The sequence below is a fragment of the Chiloscyllium plagiosum genome, chromosome 23 (assembly GCF_004010195.1).
Source record: "Chiloscyllium plagiosum isolate BGI_BamShark_2017 chromosome 23, ASM401019v2, whole genome shotgun sequence".
Lineage (NCBI taxonomy): Eukaryota > Metazoa > Chordata > Chondrichthyes > Orectolobiformes > Hemiscylliidae > Chiloscyllium > Chiloscyllium plagiosum.
Window position 1 is genome coordinate 30,648,489 of NC_057732.1, and position 24,872 is coordinate 30,673,360.

At 38.8% G+C, this 24,872-nt stretch overlaps 1 protein-coding gene across 15 annotated transcripts in view; it reads left to right on the plus strand.

Annotated features, from left to right (window-relative positions):
* The window catches only part of magi2a (membrane associated guanylate kinase, WW and PDZ domain containing 2a), a 682,885-nt gene that overhangs the window by 551,914 nt on the left and 106,099 nt on the right, over positions 1–24,872 (plus strand). For 14 of the 15 annotated variants that reach the window (XM_043713779.1, XM_043713778.1, XM_043713782.1 and 11 more), the window contains 5 exons: positions 10,092–10,149; positions 10,640–10,761; positions 11,097–11,222; positions 11,627–11,809; positions 19,604–20,236. In XM_043713779.1, the coding sequence (XP_043569714.1) occupies positions 10,092–10,149; positions 10,640–10,761; positions 11,097–11,222; positions 11,627–11,809; positions 19,604–20,236 (1,122 nt within the window). The remainder of the gene's footprint in view (positions 1–10,091; positions 10,150–10,639; positions 10,762–11,096; positions 11,223–11,626; positions 11,810–19,603; positions 20,237–24,872) is intronic. The other variant, XM_043713780.1, reaches the window with a different exon arrangement.

Sequence of the window (24,872 nt, forward strand, 5' to 3'; positions counted from 1 at the left end):
GTACAAAATTCCATGCAAGGACTGCACAAAACACTATATAGGACAAACAGGAAGACAGCTAATGATCCGCATCCACGAACATCAACTAGCCACGAAATGCCACGACCAGCTATCCTTAGTAGCCACACGCGCAGACGACAAGCAACATGAATTCGAGTGGGACAACACTACCATTATAGGGCAAGCGAAACAAAGAACAGCCAGGGAATTCCTAGAAGCATGGCACTCATCCACAAACTCCATCAACAAACACATCGACCTGAACCCAATATACTGGCCACTACAGCGGACAGCTGAAACTGACAACCGGAAGCAGCAGGGACAGGCCACTATAAATGCCAGAGGAAACACCACAGAAGCACTTCACAGGAGGCTCCCAAGCACTGAGGATGTCACCTAGACAGGGGACGAAACGTTTGCAACAAAAACTTCCAGCTCGGCGAACAGAACCACCGCAACGAGCACGCGAGCTACAAATCTTCTCACAAACTTTGAACCTTAAAAATATGCCCCCTAGCTTTGAATTCCCCCACCTTAGGGAAAAGACCTTTGCTCTTCACCTTATCCATGCCCCTCATGATGTTATAAACTTCTATAAGGTCACCCCTCAACCTCCTACACTCCAGTGAAAATAGTCCAGCCTATCCAATCTGTTTTTATAACTCAAACTCTTCATTCCTGGCAACATCCTAATAAATCTTTTCTGAACCCTACCAGGGCATCTCTTTCAACTCCACAATGTTTTAAGGTGATTGCACACCTCTAACTCTGGCCTCTGGCTCATTCCCAATCATAATTACTGTATGCATTGATGGCTGTGTGTTTAATTGCAAAGGTCCTAGTTCTGAAATCCCCTCCCTCGATTTCTCTATCTCATTTTCACTTTAAAATGCTTCTTGAAACCTACCTCCTTGTCCAAGCTTTTGGCTTGTAGCCTAATTTCCCTTGTATGACTCAGACCCTTCTTTTTGTTTTATAATGTTCCTGTAAAGCACCTTGGGACATTTCTTACCCTAAGGATGCCATAAAAGTACAAACTGTTGTTATTGAAGCGTGGTCTATATCATAATTGAGGCATTTTGAAGCTTTACATCCATAGAAGATCTACCTAAAAGGGTTGTTCTGTGAATTTGGACAGGGCCCAAAATGTGCTTGGGTATCTGAATGAATTATTATGGTGCAGAAGGTGGCCATTAATTATTTGAAATTTCTGTGTGCTGACTGCTGATTTTCATGTTATCAATGCTAAACATGCAGACAAGTGGCTGAAATGCTCAGCAGATGCTCAAGTTTGTGCTATATCAGCACCATTTAAAGGTAGCCTACAGTACTTAAAGGTTACCTTGTGCGTTGTAAATGAGATGTGCATTTAAGAGTACGGGACTTCAGGAACTGGAAGTTATTGAACTATCTAGAAATTGGGGACAGTGAGTAATCTAAATGGTCAGAGCTATGAGGGTTTTGGGTATTGAGAGACAATGAGTGCTCAGGGCATGATTGCTTTGATGAAAATAGCACGACCATTTCTATACCCTTATTCAAACAAACCCAAACTTCAGGGCACCTGCACCAAACCTCCCTCCAGCACACATCAAGTCTGAACAACTATTCATCATTTGCCTTTCCTTTCTTCAGTTTTCTGCCATTTTTAATGTAAAGTGTTGGTGTTTTTCTTAGATACATAACATGGGGCTGGGACTGCCACTTCCCCCAAATGGTTATGATCATTTATAGTGACTCTGGTATAAGTATGTTGTACAAACAAAAATAGCAAGGCCCATTTCACCTGCAAAACATCCAGCCAAGTTGCTTTCCATTTATGTTTGAATCCTGCTTTTGTCATGACTTTTCTTTTGACTGTGTTAATTCTACAGGCTCATCTGAGACCCTGCTTTCCTTTCTTTGAAGCCTCCTGCTTCCTTTGATTTGTTACCTAAATAGTTCCTGTCTGAATATGTCCTTCACCTACAAGTTCTGAGTTTATTACTTTGTAAGTTCAATGCTAGAGAACCCTCTCTTTCAAAAATTCTATTCCCTCATCTGTCACTAATAGAAGCAAAATGGTGGCTCTCAGCATCCAGAAACATAGGATAGGAATGGGGAAGAATATTGGAACAGAATTGTAATAAATCAAACACCAATCACAAAATAAGGTTTTATTATTGGATACAATCAGGCAATCATGTCAAAAATGCGATCAGTTTAGATTTGATGTATTTGTCAATTAATTACTGGGATGTAAGAAATAGTCAGATGGGTTGCACGGCTAGTTTGGTGCCAACTGAGATGACTGACAACCAACAGAAGATAAGTGTTAAGCCAATCTGGGGTATATTAATGTGTTGGGAGAAACTGTAGATTGGGGCCACCTTTAAACCTTCTATTGAAGCCCTCACATTAAAATATAAAGACATTGAGCAGGATTTGGTAAGTGACCAGATGCAAGTGCTCTATAGCCAAGACCCAGATCCCTCAGATTCCACTGTAAAGGATTTTGATAGGGTGTCCTACAGGGAAAAAAAGGTTGATGGGTATCCATAACAAAATGTGTGGTGAATAGGCAGATTTGTCAACAAAAAAAAACTATGGTCATTATCACGGAGCTAAGAAAAACTTGACACCTTTTTTTTGTTTCATTCATGGGACGTGAGCATCACTGGCTGGCCAACATTTATTGCCCGTCCTTAGTTGCCCTTGAGAAGGTGGTGGTGAGCTGCCCTCTTGAACCGCAGCAGTCCTCCTGCTGTAGATTGACCTACAATGCCTTTAGGGAAGGAATTTTGATCCAGCAACATATAAGGAATGACAATGTATTTCCACGTCAGGGTGGTGAGTGGCTTGGAGGGCAACTTGCAGGTGGCGATGTTCCTATGTATCTGCTGCCCTTGTACTTCGGGATGGAAGTGGTCGAGGGTTTGGATGATGCTAAGGATCTTTCGTGAATTTCTGCAGTGCATCTTGTGGATAGTACATACTGCTGCTACTCAGTGTCAGTGATGAAGGGAGCAGATATTTGTGAATGTGATGCCAATCAAGTGCACTGCTTTGTCCTGGATGGTGTTAAGCTTCTTGAGTGTTGTTGAAGCTGCACCGATCTAGGCAGTGGGCAATATTCCATCATATTCCTGACTTGTGCCTTGTAGATGGTATAAGGGCTTTTGGGAGTTAGGAGGTGAGTTACTCACTTCTGTATTCCTAGCCTCTGACCTGTGCTTGTAGTCAGTATGTTTATGTGAGGAGTTTTACTAGGGCTCCTTGATGCCACATTCATTTGAATGGCGCTTTCGATTTCAAGGGCTGTCTCCCTCACTTCACCTGTAGAATTCAGCTCTTTTGTCCAAGTTTGAACCAAGGCTGTAATGAGGTCAGTAGCTGAATTGCCCGGGCAGAATCCAAACTGGGAGTCACTAAGCAAATTGTTGCTAAGCCGGTACTGCTTGATAGCACTGTTGATGTCACTTTGCATCACTTTACTGATGAACAAAAATAGATTGATTGGATGGTAATCGGCCAGGTTGCCATGGTGAAGCATATTATTGATGTCCTCTTTCAACCTAACCACAATCACCTTCTCACAACTGGCACTCCACTAGTGCCTCTGCATTAGTGATAAACCCAGATGGCTGCCATTCAAGTTGATACATTGCACTCTGCAACCAGACCTACAAATGTTATTGCTGTTCAAGGTCATCCTGCAAGGCTCTTCTCTCACCAATCATGCTGCATCCACTACAATGCAATTGATGTTTGAATGCAATATGTCATGGTTTGATTTATAAATTTACATTGACTATTTATTTTATGGTGGCTTTTATTTGTCATTGTGGCAAAACAGATACTGTGATGGTCTGTGACAGAAGGATGGCAAGTGTAGAATTTTGGCAAGCAGAGAATGAGGAACGCTTCCATTGGTTTTTGCCACTAGACTCGTTGGTTACAGAAGTTTAGATCAGAGTGGTGCTGGGAAAGCACAGCAGGTCAGGCAGCATCCGAGGAGCAGGAAAATCGACGTTTCAGGCAAAAGCCCTTCATCAGGAATAGAGGCAAGGAGCCTCCAGGGTGGAGAGATAAATGGGGGTGGGGAACTGTGGAGAAGGTAGCAAAGAGTACAGTAGGTGAATGGGGGTGGGAATGGAGGCGATAGGTCAGAGGGGCGGGTGGAGCGGTTAGGTGGGAAGGGAGATTGGCAGGTAGGACAGGGCATGGGGACAGTGCTTAGCTGGAAGGTTGAAACTGGGGTAAGGGAGGGGAGGGGAAATAAGGAAACTGGTGAAGTGCACATTGATGCCCTGGGGTTGAAGTGTTTCGAGACGGAAGATGAAGTGTTCTTCCTCCAGGTGTCGGGTGGTGAGGGAGCAGCGGTGGAGGAGGCCCAGGACCTGCATATCCTCAGCAGAGGGGGAGGGGGAGTTGAATTGTTGAGCCACGGGGCGGTGGGGTTGATTGGTGCGGTTGTTCCGGAGATGTTCCCCGAAGTGCTCTGCGAGGAGGCTCCAGTCTCCCCAATGTAGAGGAGACTGCATCGGGAGCAACGGATACAATAAGTGACATTGGTGAAACTTTGATGGATGTGGAAGGCTCCTTTTGGAGTCTTGGATGGTGGTGAGGGAGGAGGTGTGGGCGCACGATTTGCAATTCCTGCGGTGGCTGGGGAAGGTGCCCGGAGGGGAGGGTGGGAGTTGATTACAGTAGGCTGGCCAGAAAAGGATTGTGTTAGTTGTCTTTTCCCTTCCTTTTTCTCCCACTCCACCTTTCTTTTCAGCTGTTCGCCATATACCAGGCAGCAAAGCTGTTTTCCCATGAAGGTGTGATTGTGCACTCTGGTCTGTAAGACCAAAACATCAGTTTTGATTGGTTTACGTGAATTGTCACTCATGGTTGAAGCATTCATGGGAGTTTAAACAAACTGATAATCCAGCTATTAATCCTTCCAGTAATTTTGAACTATATGAAAAGAATGTGGAATATGACACAAGCAAGCATAAAGATCACCACAAACCTTAGCACTCATATTGTGAATCTCCTTTAAAATGGTCCATGCAGTGGAAGACCCCAATTGTGTGCTGTCTTGCATTTCATGTGACAGCATGGTTTTTGTGCATAACGGTATAGCGTGCTATGTTGTCAAATGATGGTCCTTGTCACCCAGTTTCCCAGGCTCAGATGCAAATGACATTGCAGATTGCCACAAATGAAAGCATTATGACTATTGCCAAATAACACGTATTGATCTGCATAAGTCTGTGTATGTGATTAGATACTACCCAAACACTGAGGAAATGGAATTCCTTTCATTTGTGGTACTTCTCAGAATTGACATACAGTGTCTACAAAGCAGTGCACATGCAGAAGTCAAACTACTTGGGTAGTTTCAACATATTGGTCATGCGACCACACAAAAGTGCAGAAAATTTCAAATTAATTCAGTTTCAGTCCAGCACGTGGAGAGATTGTTTTTGCATTTTAGCATACACTCCATGAAGCTGCAATCTCATCATCTCTAGCAAATAGAAGGATGCCAATCAATTAATCTTTAATGCATTAAATTAAATAATAAATTTTGTGGAGAAACGAAATTACATTTTTCTTTAAGTAGGGGAGACCCAGGTGTTAAGAGAGAGAGTGAGTTTCCTACAGTACAAGCAAAGTAAGATAAGTACAAGTTTTGAAATGTTTCTCAGGAAAAACTGGTTGTAGGCAAGCTGACTAGAACGTTTACAATGCATTGCTGTCATATGACATTTCACCAAGTACCTGTTATAATGCATCTTTCCAAAATATTGATGACTTATATTGTTTATTTCACTGCAGTGGATTCTTAGGCTTATTTGGCCACAATAAGAAAAAGCGACATTCTTACTTTTTTCTGAATAAAATTGGTTTAAAGAAATTTCTTGGTGACATTCACATTGTAAGAGTCCTTTTTTTTGAGACTACAAGTTGATTTGGGAAAAATCAAGTGCTGCACATTTCAGCTATTCCAGACAATATTGCATTTTGAATCAGGGAGGGGAATGCTTGAAGTGTCTCTGAGTTGAAGAAATTCTGTCTGACAGCAGCACTCTGGTTGAGCTGCAGTTCGTTACAAAGCTGCAAGTGCAAGGGCAGCAGAGACATCCAGAGCCCACAAACTGAAAACATACATCTCTCACTCTGTATGGGAAAACAACAAAAAGTACTCAGAAAGCTTAAAAGAAGATCAAAAATTTTTATAACAAGAAAAGAACTAGGTTTACTGGATCAACTAGCAAAGTGAAGAATGACCATCATTTTATAGTCAGCAGCATCTCATCTGTGCTAAAAGTCAAGATGAACTGTGTGAGACAATTTCACCCACCCTTGAAATCTGGATTTATGTTCTTTTAAATTTTGTATACCTATCAATATTCTTTTTAATCCATAATATCGACATTCAAGCATCTGTACCTTGTCTGCCTTAATCATGAATGAGTGTATGAATTTATAGTTTTTAAAGGGGTGTACTTTTAGTCACGTAGAAGTAGATTAGAAATCCTTTCTTTTCTGTGCCATTTGTTAAAGTGTATTACAAGAAATAGAGTTAATTTCTGTTACAACCTGGTGTGAATTACTTTTATTCCACACAACAGTCAGCCAGGAAAATTGGGCTTGGTGGTCTGGTTGGAATTTTATCCAGTTTGTGATGGTTTGTGGAACAGTGGGACACAATTATTGGTGCGTTCTTCCCAGTTAAGTCATAACAGTATTTAATTTAATAAATTCAAGCAATAATTTAAAATATGATAGGAATAATATGTCAGAATTTCCTATTTATTTTAGATGAGATTAGATTAGATTCCCTACAGTGTGGAAACAGGCCCTTCGGCCCAACCAGTCCACACCGACCCTCCAAAGAGTAACCCACCCAGACCCATTTCCCTCTGACCAATGCACCTAACACTATGGACAATTTAGCATGGCCAATTCACCTGACCTGCACATCTTTGGACTGTGGGAGGAAACTAGAGCACCCAGAGGAAACTCACGCAGACATGGGGAGAATTTGCAAACTCCACACAGACAGTCACCTGAGGCTGGAATTTGTACTCTTCACAATCTACAATCAAGTGTAAAAAAAATACCCAACATAAAAAATGGAGTTACCTGTTTACAACAAGTATGCTGCAAACAAAATTATAATACAGAAAATTCATCACCTTTTTTAATGCCAATCTGTGGTTCCCTATGTGAGAATGCATCTCACCGTATTATTATGGCTCTGCCCCCTCCTAAAGAGTTATACAAGTGAATGTTCTTCAATAATGTTGTTTAAAAATTGTTCAAAGAAGCATAGCTCTGTGTACAGCAGGGACCAGAATAATTTACTGGCATTTTATTGTGAACATTTGATCCAACTTATTAAAATTTATCCTCACTGAAATGTGCGCTGTGTTATCTGTCCTTTTTGTCCAATTTTATAGCATCAGTATAATTCACATCAAATATTTCAAATATTCAACAATTGAATGTTCCTAAAAATACTGTGTTTAACCTGCATGAATGATAATTAAGACAACTAATAACTAAAACAAAAGAATTTATGGTGTGAGTTCAGCATTTTTCGGCAGTTCCCAATTATTTGTACTGAACTCTGCTTGTTTATAACCATTCTAGTATGCATTAATGAGAATGGCTAATAATTAAATAGATATTAGATATTGTAATTTTGATGAACTTCAGTGTGCTGAAGTAAACCTATAATCATACCATTAATATGATTTTCCCTTTACAAGCTTGCTGTTAAACTGGGATCATTTTACTGCTGCTGAACAAGTGTATGTACACATATACATGTATATCTCAGCTTATTCTGATTATCTGTTGCTGACCAGAGCAAGGCATCGTTATCTGAACTATCTTAACTACCTTACTTTAACTGCTAAGGTAATGTGCACATTATCTCAGTTCCAGGTCATTATTATGGCAACAGGAGCCAGAGAGGCAAACAATGGTGGTTGGGGCAAAGGGAAAGACAGGTCTCTGAGGCCAGGTATTTCATCACTGTAGGTGAGGCCTTAGCCCTGTGGGCCATAAAATACCCAAAAGGAGCACCCACCCAAAGCTTGCTGGGAGACCACTAGATTTCACTGAACAGTCTCTCACACAGAGACAACCTACTCCAATTTGGTTAAAAGGTTTATCAAGACAGGAAGAAACCCTGAATTGACCACTTAAGTGGATCATCTCGGCTTCCAGGAGGCAGCACATATACAGGCTTTTCCATTTTTGACAAAGCGTGAAAGAAATCAGACTCACTATCCAGCTTCTCAGACCATTTTGCCAACATTCACATTTCCCAATCTGCCCTCGGGTTTGCCAAGTTTCAACCAAGATCCACCTACCACATAGTGTTTTGAACTTAAGGTTCTTGGGTCGAATCCAAAAGCCTAGGAACAATTGGCCATTTTTTATACATACTTTACTGAGCTACGAATCACTTGTATCAGCGTAGTAATTCTTATATAGTGGTGCAGCGACAGTATCCCTACGTTTGAGCCAGGAGGTCTGGGTTCAAAGTCCCACCTGTTCCAGAGGTGTGTAAATAGATTTTTGCAGCTACCTGTCTGAATTGCATACGTGGCCAATAGATAATGTTATACCATTGATTGACATATGTGAAATGGTTTCACTCTGCGATGCTATTTCTGTTCGCTTTCCTAACAATATAATTTCCTGAGTTGAGATTCAGCCTCACAAAAATATTTGTTTCTTCTTAAACTTTAAATTTCAGAAAGTAAAAGCTTGGGATTTTGTATTCAGTTTTCTTTTTATGGTGGGTTTCCTGGCCTTTCTTGAAAGTACTGACTTTTATCAGGAAGTGGTTCACCAAGAAGCATCAGCCCTCTGATCTCACTCTCAAGTGTAAGTTAGAGCACACTGCAGTTGAGTCCAATCTTTCCTTTTTTTGATCAACAAGCATTGGCATTTTTCAAAATAAACAACAAAATATCAATTCAGAGTGGGAACTTGTTTTTAATATCCTATCTAGTATTAGGCCATCAAGATCAATTTTGATACTTCAACTGCTTCCCCAGCTGAAATCAACCCCATGAGTACAGATCAGGAATCAACATTGAGACTTTATAGTCTCTATGTTTCAGTAACCTGTTATGCAGTATGTCAGCCAACTAAACTATTGATAGAATTATATTTTCAAATTGAAGATCTAATACTAAAGTTTGTGGAAAGCAATATTATGTTATGAACATTTTCCACTCTCAATGTCTGTGGGACGGTAGTTACTCTTCCCTCGGGCAATTTAATTTCAATTTTAATTATGGATGTTTTCACAATTAGGAATGCAGCATCTGGACCAAATGGTTAAGTATAACAAAGCTATCAATGGTTTCCACCCTTTTCCAGACATCCCTATTTATAGGATCCATATTACAGGTAATAAACATATCATCATGAAACAGACAAAGGGAAGCTCAAGTTGTCTTCTCGTTCAATGATTCTTTTCCGGTCAAGCATTCGTGAGTCTCTAAAATGAGCGAAATCAAAAACTCCATAATACTGACGTCCTATCTGAATTCTTTCTTGGCATTTTTCTCACAATAGTGACCAATGTACAAGAAAAAAACATGTAATCCAATTGGAAATCATTTCCAGAATCCAAACCTTATCCTATTCCATTTCCATTGTTTTTGTGACCCCATTTATCGATGTAAAAGTTTTAATATTGCTCTGAACTTTTATCTACACTGCGAATATACTATATGCTGTTGCTTTATCATATACCCCCAAAATATTTGAAACCCAAACATCATGTTTACTTATACTATCTTCTTAAAATTGTTTAACAACTTAACTCTTTTACAGTCTTTCAGCTCTTTAAACACAAGCTTTACATCTTTTTATTTTTGTTTCATGTTTTTCTTTATGTCCTGTTTATTCTTCTCAGTCTTAATGGTGTTCTGTATTATGGGCCTTGACCCTTGACCTAGGTTCTCAATTTCTATGTTTAATTCAGCTATTAGGGATTTTCATACATAAAGGACAGAAATAACTTGTGTATAAATCACTACTATCATTACAAATGTATATCTGTGATTATCTTTCTGTCATTGCAGAACTTCCATATGGTTGGGAGAAAATAAATGATCCAGTCTATGGCACCTATTATGTTGAGTAAGTTTGCTGAAGAGTATCTTATTTTTAATATTTCAGAATAAAAAGATTACAGATCCACAGTAGAAATTTTAACAGTATGTCCAAAGCGATGTATCACAATTATTACTTCATTCTACAATTTCATTGAACATTCAGCTTTTCATCATGCTTTCATGTTTTACATTAAGGTGAATTCTGGCATTAACTGTTTCATAGGTGTTCTAGTAACTGTTAATTGTGATTACAAAGTGATGAACATCACAGAATAACTTGCTCTCTGTTTGAACTAAAATTTTCAGACATGCATACATACATACGTACATACATATTGATATCCTTAATACCTGGACAATATAATAAGTGTGTCTTTGTTTTTTGTCACCTTTCACTGTCTTCTGGATTTTTTCTTCCTTGCATATTTCCTACTCTTGATTACTCCTATTTCAATGCTTTTTTTGTGCCATTCTTCTGCTCTTGCTATTTTTCTTTTTTCCATATGACACTTTAGTCACATAAATCGAAAAACCCAGTTTGAAAATCCTGTTCTTGAAGCAAAGAAGAAGTTGCAGCAGCAACGTCCATTGCAGCAGGATCTAGTGCTCTACCCTATGCCAGCAGCTGGTTTCCGAGGTAATATCGTTATAATACTGTATGTAAATGACACCACATTGGAATGCTTTGTTATTGTGATGTCTTCCTTGCGTGCTGAAGTTTATTACTATTAGTGTATCTTTAAGAGGCTTTTCACTGTTTCAGGACTAATGCATAAAAGCAAATATAATGTAATTGAAGCATCAATCATAGCAGAAATGATGCTGTAACTGCAACCTAGGACATAGTAGAATTGGTGGAGATTAATGTTCTTTTGAATTAAATAGCATGGAATATCAATATTCTATAGAGTATAGTCATTATTCATAAGATCAAGGCCTAAGAATGAGGGTTTTTCTCCTTTATAACTGTAGAAGGCTCATCATCAACATTACCTAGACCCAAACATACCTGCCCAGGCTCTCTGCCTCAGCGGTCGCGCAGTACGAATGACCTGTCTCAGTATCGGACTGACAGTGCTGGAATGTACAGGCTGTATGGTATGTCAAAGTGCAACTTCACAGTCAAGCTGCACTGTTGTAAAGCAGACATTTGTAGTGGGGAATTATACATCACAGCTTCTTATTCATTGTCAAAGGCACTGGAAGTGAATGTGGTCTTCTGTTACCTGCTTTAGCATGCTTATAGTAATTGTTTTTAACCCTTTCAATCACATAGGTTACTATTACATATTAAATTTTCCAATAAATTGTGAACTATGAAATTAGTAACAATTTTTGTATTATAATTTTACAACTGATAAACTGGTTATTTTAAAATATCCATCCAAAAGGGTTAAAAATAAAAATAAAAACTGCACACTATCAGTGCCTTTAGCACTGTGATGGCACAAATGTCTCAAACTTGTTTTTAATTATTTTTTATCTTTGCATTATCAACTTAGAAAAGCCACTCTTCACTCGAGATGTTTCACAGCTGAAGGGAACGTTTCTTACAACGTCACTGAAGAAGAGCAGCATGGGGTTTGGATTCACCATTATTGGTGGTGATGAGCCTGATGAATTTCTGCAAGTAAAGAGTGTGATACCAGAAGGACCAGCAGCAGTAGATGGCAAAATGGAAATGGGTGAGCAAATCAGAAAAGACCAAATGGCCTCTTCCTTTGCTGTAGTCATTCTATTATTCTGTATGGAACCTCAAAGTGTTTCAAAGGCGTTCTACTATGACATGCGTTGTTAACACGAATTTGCTGTCACGCGATTGACAAATTAAGGACACTTTCTATAATGTGAACTTTTAAAATGCGTGTTGGCTGTAATGCGATTACATCACTAACACTTTAAGCGCATTATCTAAAGCACGATTTTCCTATAATGTGGGGTTGCACAAGAACTCAACCATTGCACTATAGAAGAACTACCTGTATCATCAACCTAAATAGTACACGAAGTTCATATTGATTTAAGGGCAGTTGGCTGAAAGGTTGTTCAAATAGTAGGTTTTAAAGAGTACAATAGAGGAAGAGAAACAGAGGTTAAGCAAGGAAATTCCAGATCACTGGGCAAAGCAGTTGAAACTAAGTTTGGGAATGCTCAAGAGGTCCAAATTAGGTAAGCGCAAATCCCTCTGAGGGTAGCTTGGAGAGATTACAAAGATATAGAAAGATGTAGCCATCGAATGATGTGATCTGTCATGTCTGTGCCAGGTTTCAATAAGAGCAACTGATTCCACTTCCTCACCTTTCCCCATTGCCCTGTAATATTTTTCTCAACAAATAATTATCTGGTTCCGTTTTGAAATCCACATTTGAAAGCCACAATTGAATATTTCTTCACTGTACTCTCAGGCAGTACATTCCAGTTTCCAATCCCACATTTTAAAAAAATCAAAAGTTCTTCATCTCAGCTTTGGTTGTTTTTCTATTCATCTTAAATAAGTAGCCTAGTTCTTGACACTTTCAACAATGGGAATAGTACAGGCCTATTTAATCTGTCCAGAGTCCTCATCACTCTGAACACGTATAGCAACTCTCTTCTCAGTGTTTGCTAAGAATAACAACCCCACGTTCTCCAATCTATCCAAATAAGCTGAAGACCATAATATCTGGAACCATTCTAATAAATATTATGTACAGTCCCTCTAATGCTTTCCGCTCTTCATAAATTGTCATTGGATACAATACTGTCGAGACAAACCGGTGTTTATGACAATACACCATAGCTTCTATGATTTTAAATTTCATGCCTTTATTTATAAAGCCTTGAATGATATGTTTTGTTCAACAATTTCTGAACCTGCCCTGCCACCTTCAATTATTTGCTCCTGCACCTTATTTAGACTTGTTAATCCTTTATATTGCCTCTCCTATTCTTCCTGCTGCCTCTGTGCATTAAGTTTCATCTGCCACAGGTCCACCAATTGCATCAGCCTTTCTGTCTCCTCTTTCACTATCCTCCTCCCAAGTATTGTGTCAACAATAAATTTCAATATTTGTGTCCTGCGCACCCAAATGTAGGTTTAAAAAAAGTAATGACCCAAATGCCTATCATGGGGTGCTTTCCTCCAACTACCAACCTCCCTAACCACGAATAACAAACATTCCCCACCCAAGTCCAATCTTGCCATGGAACACCAAAAAACAAGCAATAAATTTTGAATAAGGAAGCACTTGAAGTAGTACCAGGACAATTTATTAAGCAACAAAAGTCACACTAATCAAATCAAGGTTATTGGTTTCTAGTTCAGACAGTCTTGCTCCCATTGACTCTCGTGGTTACACACAGTTTGTGACAAATGTGTTTACAATAATCAGTGCTTCTTTCAGAATCACCATTACTGAGAATATTTTTCAAAGGTAAAAACAGTACAGCACAGGAATAGGCCCTTTAGTCCATCAAGCCTGCACCAGCTCATGATTCTGTTCTAAAGTAAAAAACCTTTGCCTCTACACAGTTCATATCCCTCTATTCCCTGCCTATTTATACATCTGTCAAGATGCCTCTTAAATGTTGCTTTTAAATCTGTTTCTACTACCTTCTCAAGCACAGCATTCCAGGCTGTATGTTTAAAACAAATGCTCTCATATCTCTTTTAACTATTCCCCCTTTTTACTTTGAATCTATGTCCCCAAGTAAATGATCTTTCTACTCTGGGAAAAAGACTCAGTCTATTCGTTCTATCCAGGCCTGTCATTATTTTGTAAACATCTATCTGGTCGCGCCTCAGCCTCTGATGTTCAAGTGGAAACAAACCATGTTTATCCAACCATTCCTCATAGCAAATACCCTCCAAAGCAGGCAACATGCTGGTAAACTCTTTCTGCACCCCCTCCAAAGCCTTCACAGCCTTCTGTAAGTGTGGCAACCAGAGTTGTATGCAATATTCCAAATGTGACCTAATTAAAGCCTGACACAACTGCAAATTGGTTTGCCAATTTTTATACTCTATGCCCTAACTGATAAAGTCAAGCATGCCATACACCTTCTTGACCACCTTCTCCATTTGTGCTGCCACTTTCTGGGAACTGTGAATCTGTATGCCGAGATCCCTCTGAACGTTACCGCTTCTAAGCATTCTGCCATTTGCTGTATAAATCTGTCCTGCATTAGACTTTCAAAAATGCATCACCTTACATTTGTCCGGATTAAATTCCTTCTACCATTTCTCCACCCAACTCCCAGCCTATCTCTATCCTGCCGTAACCTCTGGCAATCCTCACTATCTGCTGCCCCCCAGGCTTTGTGTCATCCACAAACTTACTAATCAGAACACCCACATTCTCCTCCAAATCATTTAAAAATATTGCAAACAACAGAAATTCCAGCACCACTGGTGTCTGCAGAACAGCACTGGGCACAAATCTCCATTCAGAAAAACACCCTTCCACTCTGTCTTCCCTGACCAATCTAGTTCTGCCTCCATCTTATCGGCTCACTGCAGGTCCCATGTGATTCACCTTTTGTATCAGTCTGCCATGAGGGACCTTGTCAAAGGCCTTTCTTAAATCCATGTAGACAACATTCACTGCCTAGTTCACTTCACTTCTATTAAATGAATGAATTGAGTTTAAATACCATCAGCTGTCATAGTTCAATTTGAACCCAAGCATTAGCCTGGGCATCTGGATTATTAATCTAGCAACATTATCACTACACCACTCTCTCCTCTCAGTCTATCTGTACATTTTCCAATTACAGCAAGATTCTTTAAAGAATTAATGAAGTGCCAGAAAGTGAGTAAGTCGAGGAATAAAGGGCAATATTATGATCCAAAACAAAAACGTTTAAACTCAGCACATCATATCAGGAACACTAGACCAAAAGGTTTAGTTTGTGAAATAAGACAAGCATAGGGTCTCCAAGGTAAATTATAGATGTAGGGTACCTTGTTTTATTGAGAAAGGTCTATGAATGTAAGAACATTAGGAGGAACAGAAAGACAACACTTCAAAATTAATAGAGGGAATGTATAATTTAATCATGGACAAAGAGCTAAGCATTTTTTATATCTTTGAAATGTGCCATGGATAGCCTGCAGTATGCAGCTTTCAAATCATTGCAGTCTTAAATGAGGGAGTAGCAGAAGTGTTGAGTATCATGATGCCATTCGTGTCTTCACGAGTATCTGAGAAGGACCCTCAAAAACTTCAGAACAGACAGCAATTTTCTCACTCATTTCACAGGAGTGAGGTGCATTAGCAGAGCAGAATCTAAAACAAAATATTGAAATTTTATGTATTTATTACTTTCAAAAGTACTTAGGGGCATGTGAAGCCTCATTCCACCTTTTATTTTGCTTGTTGCAAATTGCAGTATGGAGATAACTGGACATGTGAATTTTATGGGCCTGATGATGCACACTATAAAAAAAAACCTAAAATCTCACACACAGCTATGAGTACATACATTGGGAGAAGTCCTTCTCGCACCTAATACAGAGTTGCCACAAAAACTAACCAAACGCAATTGATGGCATTGCTATTAAGGAGGGCAAGCCTGCAAGAATCAATCATTTAAGTACTCCCAAAAATGAGTTTATTTCAAGTTTTGTGAAATTAAAAGTCAAAATTGTCAAATAAACTTCCTCTGAGGTTCTGCAGACCTCTTCCCATTTGTGAAGAAATCTATCTGTAAATTAGATTTTACAATCAGTACTAGAATCATAGAGATATACAGCACGGAAACAGACCCTTCGGTCCAACTCGTCCACGCTGACCAGATATCCCAAGCCAATCTAGTCCCACCTGCCAGTACCCGGCCCATATCCCTCCAAATCCTTCCTATTTATATACCCATCCAGATGCCTTTTAAATGTTGCAATTGTACCAGCCTCCACTATTTCCTCTGGCAGCTCATTCTATACACATACCACCCTCTGCGTGAAAAAATTGCCCCTTAGGTCTCTTTTATACGTTTCCCCTCTCACCCCAAACCTATGCCCTCTAGTTCTGGACTCACTACTCCAGAGAAAAGACTTTTTCTGTTTATCTTATTCATGCTTTTATAAACCTCATGATTTTATAAACTTCGACAAGGTCAACCCTCAGCCTCTGACACTCCAGGGAAAACAGTCCCAGCCTATTCAATCTCTCCCTATAGCTCAAATCTTGCAACCCTGGCAACATCCTTGTAAATCTTTTCTGAACCCTTTCAAGTTTCACAACATCCTTTAGATAGGAAGAAGACCAGAATTGCACGCAATATTTCAAAAGTGGCCTAACCAATGCCCTGTACTATACCCAGATTGGAGTTATTGAGCACACAGATAAATATTAGTCTCCACAGCCATCTTCAAATCGTTTACTCTAAACTGAACCTGTTCAGTTTTCTTAAAAAAAGATAAATTTCAGGAGGAGATAGAAGTGGTTCAAGAGTTGTCTGGAGGTGAACAGGTGACCAGGTTATGCAATTTGTTGTGAAAACAGTTTGTCTGCATATTTAAATCATGACCTCTCAGTATGCATGTGTGACGCTGTTGTTATGAACTTAATTTGTTAATGTTGAACATCTGCATGGCCCTTCATGTCTTTGAACACTGACTATTTGTTTTAATAATGATGGCTTTGTTTTAAAGCACTTTAAAGACAGAAAAAGAGCTGCACTAAATATAAAAATAAATCTACTCTCACTGCCCGTTAACACTATTTTGTGAAACACTGAAGGTTTCCAGGAGTAATCTTCTTTAAAACGTATGTGTAAATATTAAAGGAAACTCACCATTAATACTGAAAATATTTAATTTTCAATGATATCCATTAAATATTGACAGTTAGATTTTTGATACTGCCCAATGCATAAATTCAGATGTGATGCAAGGCAAAAAGTGGACTTCACTAAGGAGATGGAGATTCCACTGTGAATATTGTCAGCAATTCTGAAGCACATGCTGAATATGTTGGGACAGTTTGACACACTGGCATTCTCTACAGCCAGGAAGAGGATAAGAATGATTGCCTATCCCAACTTTGAAGAAGCTCTACACCCATGATTTAAGACAGCTTGAGTACAGAATATTCTCATCTCTGCTCCAATCCTGAAGGAAATTGGGAGTTATCCTGGCAAAGAAGTTGGGCAAAAAGAGTTCATCTGTAAAACTGGATGCCTGAACCAATATAGTAAGTGGTGAAAATACAGCAGTTATGTTAGTAATGACAGATGATTGGCTGCAAACTGGTCTGTCCCACATTTCTGAATGACTATGCACCAAAAGACATTTTTAACATGGATGAAACCAAATATTTTTTACTATTGTTTATTAAATTGCTGCTTTAATGTTTGAAGATGGGTGCACAATGGTGAAAAGCAAAGCAATGCACATGTCACTGCAATGGTCTGCATCAGTAAAAAAGGCACTGAAACATTTTTGTTCCAGTGATAAAGTCCAAGAAGCCATGTTGCTTTTCAAATGTCAAGACACTACCACACAGTATGGGACTGGCAAAACGGCCTGAGTGACCTTCAGCATTCCTGAGGATTGAATCAGGAAAATAGACAAATATATCAATGTAAGAAGATAAAGATTATAATCATTACAGATATTACCCCATGCACCCTGACATCATTTGCCTCAAGAGCGTCAAGCTGCCATTCTTGCCTTGTAATGCAATGCCAAGCTTTGGCCATAAGATCAGTGGATGATTAAAAACCTAAAACCAACTACTAATGATAGCCGATCTCTCATGTTGTTGAGGCCATTAATAAGAAGCTGGAGCACACTTAACAGTTTTGAGGCCATGTTCATTACGAAGACGGTTTGAAAGAAGATTACGAAAATCACAATTGCTGACTGCTTCCACTACATTAAGTTCAAATAGGCAACTGCTCAAGATGCTGGGAACAAGGAGGAGCAAAGTGAAGGCCAATCAGCCCAATGATTAGGTTCTTTTCACTCACATGGGAGTCTAGCATGGAAATTTCATCAGAGACAAACATAGAAGCTTGCGCAGAAACAGGCAACACCATACACTGCACAACAGAACCAATAGATGAAGCAGTTACAGATGCAATACATTCTTCAACCAAGAAATTTTATAATAATGAAGGGTCTGAATGCTACCCACTCACCCACCTACATCCAGAGCTGAAGCCATCAAAGTCTTGAAATGCCTGGGTTTTATGGTGCAGCACAAACACATAGAAGGCATGTTTGACTGTATTGCACTTGTTTGAACATAGTGCACAACGCAGATAAAGATTTCTCCGGAGCTAACTCCCAATATATTTCAGCAGTTTTACTCAACCTTTTCATTTGCAGTCAATTTAAGATGTCAAAGGATTTGAAAAATAGATGTCTTTCACACATTTGCTGCTTCAGTATGTTTCCACTTTATTTACATAACACATGCTTGTAGGCAAAGTCAGTTATGTAGGACCCCAAAATTCAACTTATCATGTTTTGACTGATATCATGAGACATTGTGTGTAAAATTGGATTAATGATTACATCAGTAAGTATTTATAGTTCCCAAAAACTTTATTTAGTAGAGTGAATCCTGGAGAAGCTTTAATCTGTTACCAGAAGTAAGATGTACCTGATGTAGCTTTATGATTTTTTGGGAGGATCCCTACAGTGTGGATCAGGCTATTAAGCCCAACTCGTCCACACCGAGTCTCTGAAGGGCATACCAAACAGGCCCATCCCCTTATCCTATCCCTGTAGCCCTGCATTTCCCATGGCTAATACACCTAACTGACACATCCCTGGACACTACTCAGTAATTTATCATAGCCAATTCACCTAACCTGTACATCTTTGGACTGTGAGAAGAAATTGGTGCACCTGGAGGAAACCCACACAGACACAGGGAGAATGTGCAACTTCACACTGACAGTCGCCAAGTCACCGCGGAATCGAACCCAGGTCCCTGGCGCTGTGAGGCAGCAGTGCTAACCACTGAGCCACAGTGCCGCTCCTGCTAACCACATTTTTATAAAAGTGCATGAGATTATGAATTATAAATTAATTTCTCACGTGTCTGTTGTTATGAAATATTCTCTATTCTAATAACTAGAGATACAGTAGCTGATTTTCTTGAAATATGTAACATGGAGAAGGCAGGAAATGTTAAGTAATTGTATTGATTGTTTTGTTTTGTTTAATAACAGCTGTGAGGCTTAAATAATCACCTGTCATATTTGATTGCCATATCTGGAATCTTTTATGCCTGAATTCCCCTCAATGTCACAGGGAAATTTTGATTAAAGTGATCCATTTTAGTTTCTCTATACACAGGAATCCAAAGGACCCCCACATTTTACAGCCCAATTTATTCTTGCATTTCTCAACTTTGTATTCATTAACGTCTTTGATAACTCTGATTAATTTCATTAATTCTAAAGGGGGAAGCACAAGCAAATGCAATTTTCTTAATATATTTTATTAAAGTTTTATCTTATTGTTCCATTTCATTCTCTCTCCCTAGGTGATGTGATTGTCTATATAAATGATATCTGTGTCCTAGGATATACTCATGCTGAAGTAGTTAAAATTTTCCAGTCTATCCCAATTGGCCAATGTGTCAATCTTGTTTTATGCCGTGGGTACCTTTTACCCTTTGATCCTGATGACCCAAACAACAGCATGATGCCTCCTTTAACATTAGTGAACCGGCAACCAATACAAATAAATGGGAGAAGTAATTATGACACTTATGTGGAGTTTGGTTCCCGGACTTCTCGCTCAGCACCAGACATCTCTGACCAACATTTACATTCCTTTAATCCAATACTCACTGATGACCAGGTGAATGGAACATTATCAACAGTTCAGGAGGATAGTGTCTCTATGGCCTCTTCAGGAGCCACTCAGTGTGAATTCAAGAAAATTGCAATTGTGAAAGGAGCGCAAGGCTTTGGCTTTACCATAGCAGATAGTCCCAAAGGGCAGCGAGTGAAACAAATCCTAGATATTCAAGGCTGTGGTGGCCTTAACGAAGGTGACCTAATTATGGAGATTAATCAGCAAAATGTGCAGACTCTCAGTCATACCCAAGTAGTGGAGATTTTAAAGGACTGCTCCGTTGGAACAGAGATCAATTTGGTCATCCAGAGGAGTGGTAAGTCAGACTTTTCAAATTTCTGTAATAATTAAAGGTGGTAATAAAAAAAGTTGGCTTCACAATCAGGAAATATTTTTGGATAATTTAGCAGATATTGTTATTGAGAGTCATACATAAACTATACCCTGAATAGCAAAAACAGGTATCTTGAGGCAGTATTGTCTGGCTCATATTTAATAGTGATGATTTAAATAAACGATTGTAATTATCATGGCTCCATAATACTTTCTAAAATAATCATATTGATCCAGATTTCCCATTGAGAATAACTGTGAACCTAAAAACACACTGTTATCGTGAAAAAACTAGATAGCAACTTTGTGACTACACGCCTGCAGGAAAAATGAAGATCTGGAAAATTTTGACTGAGTTACATATTTCCTCCAAAGGCGGCGCTGAGACATCAAAATCAATTTGAAGTCAGGAATTTGGTGTATTTACCTACTAAACCAAACAGAGAATGTTAGGGCTGCCATATTTGAGAATAGATGAAATTTTAATGGCATGATCCATCCTAGTTGCTGCTGAACAATTGCTATGTCCCTGAAAAAATATTTTTACAAGTATGAAGTCTCATTTGTTCAAAATTTAATTAGTGGTGGAGTTCTTTTTTATATTTTCACTCTCTCTTCTATCTTAATCCAGTGTTCCCATGTTTCAGCTTGCTTTCTATGCATGAGCTAAGTCTGATTTATAATTCTCGGTGTGTACTTCCTGATTTATGTCCTGCATGTCTCAATGAAGATTTTTCAGTATGATTGGTTGAAGAACCTTGTTTTTGCTTGTTATGTTCATACAAGCCACAGGTCCACTATAGAGTGCACGATCCTGGGGTCAAAGTGTCTAGTGACAGTGAGTTTAGGCTGAAAACCTTGCAAAATCTCTTGGAAATAGGGAGATTTGTTGCTGTACCATTGATGACAAAATCTATTATCTACATCTAGTTGAACTTAGTTATTGTACAGTTTGCAGAAGTGATATAATAATTAATAGTCTTATATAATACGTGATTATTCTGATACCTAGCATGACATGGGATATGGCTGCTGCTGTCTAGATCAGCACATATAACATTCCATAATTGTCCTTTAGAATGTGGTGCAGTCAATGTCATATAGGTATTGCCACAGTGTTGTTAGGAAGGGTGATCAAGGATTTTGACCCAGTAACAGCGATGGAAAGGCAATCTATTTCCAAGTCATGATGCCGCACAGCTTTGAGGGGGCCATGCAGGGGGCCATACTGTATATCTGCTGCCTTTGTCCTTCCAGTTGGTAAGAGGTAGCAATTTTGGAAGATGGTGCTAAAGGGCCCTTTCTTCAGTGCATCTTATAAATGCTATGCATTATTGCCACCGAATGTCAGTGGTGAAGGGAATGAATATTTAAGGTAGTGGATGCAGTGCCAATCAAGTGGGCTTCTTTGCCTTGAATGGCATGAAACCTCTTGAGTAATGTTTGAATTTTACTCATTCAAGCAAGTGGAGAGTATTCCATCACGTTCCTGAATTATACCTTGTATATAGTGAACAGGCTCTGGGTAGTCAAGAAGTGAGTTACTTGCCACAGAATTCCCAAATTCTAACCAGATATTATAGTCACGATTTTAGTAAGTTTTACTAATGTTCTAGAAATTTTACGGTTTCAAGGTCAGGAGGACCCATGCTAACTATAAGTTAACAGTCAAGTAAGTTACATTGAAATGAAAGATCATTTAATTTTGTGAGTGCAGCATGTGTGTTTAAAAGCACACATTAAATGCCCGAATCCACTGTTCTGGCATTCTAAAAGAGGAAGGAAGTATGTAGCTGAAAATGTGTTGCTGGAAAAGCGCAGCAGGTCAGGCAGCATCCAAGGAGCAGGAGAATCGACGTTTCGGGCATGAGCCCTTCTTCAGGAATCCTGAAGAAGGGCTCATGCCCGAAATCTCGATTCTCTTGCTCCTTGGATGCTGCCTGACCTGCTGCGCTTTTCCAGCAACACATTTTCAGCTCTGATCTCCAGCATCTGCAGTCCTCACTTTCTCCTAGAAGGAAGTATGTACTTCACAAGTGAAAATTTACATATGTTGTATCTGTCTGATTAATGTATTTCCTGGCATTTATTTTTGTGTCTCTACATGCTATTGTATTGTTGACAGTTAATCTAGTAAATAGTTGTAGAAAGTTGGATATAGAATAATATACTGTCAGGTAATCTATAAAACTGTAGTCAAATGGCTTAATTAAATCATCTATTAACCTCTGAAAACTCGAAAACAAACCAAGTTTAAGCAACTCACCCTCATGACATAACCCTCAATAATGCTACAATTCTGATAATGCTCACTGCAGAATTAACTACATTACAACATTGTACCCTCTCTAAGGACAATGTATTCTTCTGGCAGTGCAACACAAAAAGCAATCCACAGTGTTTCTGGGCTCTGAAGATGACTCCAATCAACACTGCGAGGTATCTTCTGAGCCCTCACTGTTTAGAAAGGTGGGAGGAGTAAACTAGTTGTCCAGTAGGCCAAAATTCAAAAAACTGTGTTAGATCTCATACTTTTCCAATGAGAGTCTGAGTCCAGTGGTAGGTTCAGGTACAACTTTGTTATAGCTTCAGGTTTCCTTTTCAATAAGGCACACAAAAAACTTAAGATTGTATACAGTAAAAATGTAGAGTGCACCCCACCCCAGCCAAACAGCATTGTGGTGGAGAAAATGTAGAGAATCACCAGGAGACGCAGAGAATTCTTCAAGAAATAGGTCTTTTATTTGCAAACAAAAAGCCGTGACACTGAGAAAGCAGATTCTCGAATGCCCACGAACTTCAGGGTCCGTGGTTTTTTAATATTTTTTTTACCATGTTTCTGTTAGCTTATCAGCATGTCCAACTATATTAATCAAAGTACCTTACTCTAGCTACACAATAAACCAGTGATGTTAATTCCCATTATCTCTTTAGTTGTACATTCTACTTAATGTTATTCTAATGTCATGGTTAGATATTTATTATCACCTCTGCTACAGTGACCTTCCATTCCAGACTAACCTGTCATGATTAGATATTTAGCTATTCCATCTATTACAATAGTCTCCTGTCTCAAGCTGACTCTGCAAACTATTAATTAGATATTTAATGTCATGTCCCAAATATTTATGGTCCTAATCTTGTCATAATGACACTTAACAGGGAGACTACCTTTACTAACTCTTATCTCATCTCGCCATAGTGACCTTTCAGCCTTAACCTTACTCTGCTAGTTGGTGTAAGAGCATTCCACTATTCTTATCCCATTCTGCCTTCCCAGACCACAGATTGCCAGTGGTCTTCATGCTTTAATCCTTCCCGTGCTTTCATGCTCTTTATTTTCCATAGCATTAGGTTAAAGAATTGGTATTAAGGTCTCAGAATCTTTCAGGTAATTCATTCTCCCCCACCCCCAAAAAAATCAACATGATGTAGAACCTCTTTTTTGCATCCATTAGCACACGTGAGTTCTCATTAATATCCTCGTCCACTGGAATTACATTCATCAGTGCACAAGCCTAATGAAGCAAGCAATAAAAACATTTGTTCACAAACCCAATCATATATATGAGGTACGTGTTTAGTCAAAAATAGAAGTTACTACAGAAACTCAGCAGGTCTGGCAGCATTTGTGGAAAGAGAAACAGAGTTAACATTTTGAGTCAAGTGATCTTTCCTATTAAGTTTACAGCACAGTCAATGTTGAAACAAACAAAGTTGGTTTGAAAATTGTTTGCTCCATAAAGTTTATTTAAACAGGACACAACAGCAAACATTCAACAGGGTCTATTTAGAAACAGTATTTGTGAACTGCAGAAAATAAATCTCATGACTGAAACTATAGAACACATATTCCAATAAAAGCAGAATGATTCCTTCCAGCAAAATGCAGTGAAAAATATTTATCCACACATTAAATGCATAAAATCAATCCCTGACATTTAATCACTGCATTAATCAGGGTATGATTAATGGGAGCATGGGGAATCTTCTTTATTCTAGCCAAGAATAACAATGTCACTATGTGCAACTATTATTTCCTGTTTCAATTTTTGTACTGTTGATTTTTGATGCTTTAGAGACTTAGTACTTCCGAGCCACACATTAAGCAGTAACAATAGTGGAAGATTGACCTGACAGTACATATGACAGATGCAAGATTTTTAAATATTTAATATAGGATAAAAGGCTGCCATAACATCGAGGGCTGAATGGCCTGTACTGTGCTATACAGTTCTATGTGCTATCTATAGATATACCAATCTTGGCATTGATAAAGTACAAATCTAATAAATGCGGTGTATTTATTTGTGATCTTTAGTTATGGTGAAGCCATTAGGAGCAGTTTCACCTACATTAGTTCACCTGGTTGGAAACAGCAGCAAAGAAAATTTGAATTGTGATATACAATTGATAAATAGATTAGGACTTCGGAAACATAAAAGTAAAACAACACTTGCATTCATGTGGCTCCTTTAATGTACTAAAATTTAGCAAGGCATTTCATAGGAAAGCAATCGACAAAAAATTGCACTTGCCATACAAGGAGCAAAAGGGTTCCTCAAAGTAGTTTATAAAGAAGTGAAGGATGTAAAATCAATAAAGCTAGCGGTATAACA